Here is a 2,993-nt window from a genome sequence, read left to right as displayed (position 1 = left end):
TAATTTTAGATTTTTTACATTTTTTCGTAGTGTTAGGTTTTTTAAATTTGTAATTTTGTATTTTAAATTGGTAGTATTTTTTATTTTATTAGAATAGTAAGGTTAGGTTTATTTTTATTTCACAGGTAAGTTTTTATTTATTTATATATTGTAATTTTAATTTAAAGTTAGGGGGGTGTTAGGTTTAGGGGTTAATAGTTTAATTTATTGTTTTGCTTTGTGGGGGGCTGGCAGTTTAGGCGTTAATAGGTTTATTTAGTGGCGGTGATGTCGGGAGCGGCGAAATAGGGGTTAATAGCTTTATTATAGTGGCGGTGATGTCAGGGAGCGGCGTAATAGGGGTTAATCATTTTTTTTTTTTTTTTTTTTTATTGTACTGTTTTTAATAATCTGTGCTTCAACATTTCCAACAATGTCCATTTTAATCTAAAATACAAACAAGCCGTATTGCTCAGTGAAGAATATAAATAGTGATTTAAGGTTTTCTGTTCAAAAGATTGCAGTCTCTCTGTGGTCATGAACAGTTTTCTTTGCATTCATCTTTGTCTTGTGTTTTCCACAAGTTCCCAAGAACAATACCTACAAAAAGCAATAAGCCCACATTGCGGTTGGCGATAAACTTCTTCCAACAGTCTTCAGGGCTGTCTATGTTTAGAGTATATATCTGATAAAAAAGATGAGCCCCAGTGAGCACAACAGCAGTGTAATAGGGAAAGGTCTGATCACAACTCAGTCCTGTTAATGTCAGCCCGCCAAGCATTGCCACACTGAAACCGCTCAGCCACTGTTTAGTTTGTTCATTAAATCTCAGGGCAGTTGACTTTACACCAACAAAAACATCATCTTTTTTTATCCTGATGTGCATAGATGGTGTCATAAATTAGAGTCCACATGACACCAGAGAAATATAAGGGAAGGCAGACCGACCAATCACAGGAACCTTTTACAGCAGACCACCCAAGCAAGGCGCCCCAGTTAAACGTAAGCCCTAAAACAAGTTGTGGCCAATAGGTTACCCTCTTCATCAGTGGATAGGTGACTACCAGGGACAAGGAGGCTGCTCCCAGGGCAATACTATAATAATTCAGACACAATAGGACACACAAAGCCAAACTTAGCTGTCCACCAAGAAACACCAATGACTGAAACTGAGAGATGTCCCCTGATGCAATGGGGCGACTAGCAGTTCTTTATACCTTTCTATCAAAGTCTCTGTCCCACATGTCATTGATAGTACAGCCAGCCCCTCGCATTAGAACAGCACCAGTACCAAATAAGGCCAGCAATGATAGGTCTGGGAGATTGCCGGGTACAGCAGCAAGGGCAATACTCCAGGTACATGGTAAGTACAGCAGCCAGGTGCCTATTGGTTTATCCAGTCTCATTAACCTCAGGTAAGGCTGGACATTTTTTTGCATTGAATTCACCATACCAGCAGCAGAAAAGCTAAGTGATCGTTTCCATTCATGAATTTTGTAAGGTGGACTATGGTACACTCTGGACCTCCAGTTTCTCTGACAAAAATGTATTGACTTGTTAGTATATAAACATCTGGTGTTCATGACCAATGGCAACTGTTTAAGATCATATTCTTGAGAGTTATAGTCACATGATTCTTTAAAGCAATGTGCGGAAGGCCTGTAAATATGTCTAGGAATTGACGTACACAGGAGCATTCTGTAACATGGCAGCTTCATGTCGGCCCCAGTCCCTCCCCGCAGGTCCCCTTGTCACTGCCTACAGCCCCTCCCATAGCCCGGGGTTAATAATTTTTATTAGTGTCTGCGATGTAGGGAGAGGCTGATTAGGGGTTAATAAATGTATTTAATAGTCACGGTGTTGGTGGGTGGCAGATTAGGGGTTAATATCTTTAATATAGTGTTTGCGATGCGGGAGGGTGGCAGTTTAGAAGTTAAAAGGTAGTTTATGGGTGTTAGTGTACTATGTTACAATTTAGTTATGAGTTTTGTGAAACAATTTTGTGGCACAAAAATTATAACTACTGTTTTCAGATGGCGGTATGGATCGTGTCGGTATAGGCCTTAACGCAAGCTTTTTAGCCTGAATGCACAACCTGTAATACCTGAGCTATGAAAATCCCACGCAAAAAGTCATATTTTACAAAAACACCCCCATATGGACTATGTAAATGGATCATCTACAAAACATTTATGCAAAGAAGAATCTAGTGTATAATGTCCCTTTAAGATGATCCTTTAACTAATAGGATTAGCCCAAACCCTGAAAACTAGCCCCAGACCATTATCCTCCTCCACCAAACTTTACAGTATAAACTACGTATTCCAGTAGGTAGTATTCTCCTAGCAGCCTTCACTCCCAGATTCTTCTCTCAGACTGCCAGATAGTGAAGAATGAGTCATCACTTCAGAGAGCACTGCCGCAGAGTCCAGTGACAGCATGCTTTACACCATTCCAGCCCACACTGGTCTTTGTGTATGTTAATATGAGGCGTGTACCACTGCTCTGCCATGAATACCTATTTTCATAAAGCTCCCAACGCAGAGTTCTTCTGCTGATATTGCTTCAAGAGGCAGTTTGAGCCTCTGTTGCGAGTGATACAACAGATGATAGGTGATTTTTACACTTGGAGGACTCCTTTGGCCTACAGTGTTCATGGACGGATAGCATTCACTTGGATCCAGAAGACAGCCTTTCTACTGAGGTGTGTCTCTGTCCTAGTGAGGTGGGCAGAAAGAGTTCAGCAGTGATGGCCTGTGGCCTAATGCCGGGTCTAAGGAGGGGTGGGGCCTTGATTTTGGATAGCCCTGCGACTGGGTCTGGCAAAATGGCTGGAGGACCGGAGCTGCGGGTGGCAGATACCACCATGTCTCGGTACTGTTTATGTTCCATAGGTCCGTTAGGCATGCATCTAATGATGGAAGTTAAAGAAAAAATTTATAAATGAGAGTTTATTGAACTCTTTTCTCTCTTGACTTTGGGCCAGTCTTTTGAGGTTCCTGAGGAACTTAAGA

General features: G+C 41.3%; 1 protein-coding gene across 1 annotated transcript; it reads right to left on the bottom strand.

The window, feature by feature from the left end:
* Window positions 1–349: 349 nt before the first annotated feature.
* Window positions 350–1,656, bottom strand: LOC128642367 (4-hydroxybenzoate polyprenyltransferase, mitochondrial-like). The gene is given in 2 exon segments (XM_053695121.1): window positions 350–850; window positions 852–1,656. Coding segments are annotated over 2 exon segments (1,047 nt in total). The 5' UTR covers window positions 1,563–1,656; the 3' UTR covers window positions 350–514.
* Window positions 1,657–2,993: the final 1,337 nt, after the last annotated feature.

Source organism: Bombina bombina, chromosome 1 (genome assembly GCF_027579735.1).
Source record: "Bombina bombina isolate aBomBom1 chromosome 1, aBomBom1.pri, whole genome shotgun sequence".
Lineage (NCBI taxonomy): Eukaryota > Metazoa > Chordata > Amphibia > Anura > Bombinatoridae > Bombina > Bombina bombina.
The sequence above is the reverse complement of the archived record's forward strand: the minus strand, read 5'-3'. Positions and strand labels throughout refer to the sequence as shown.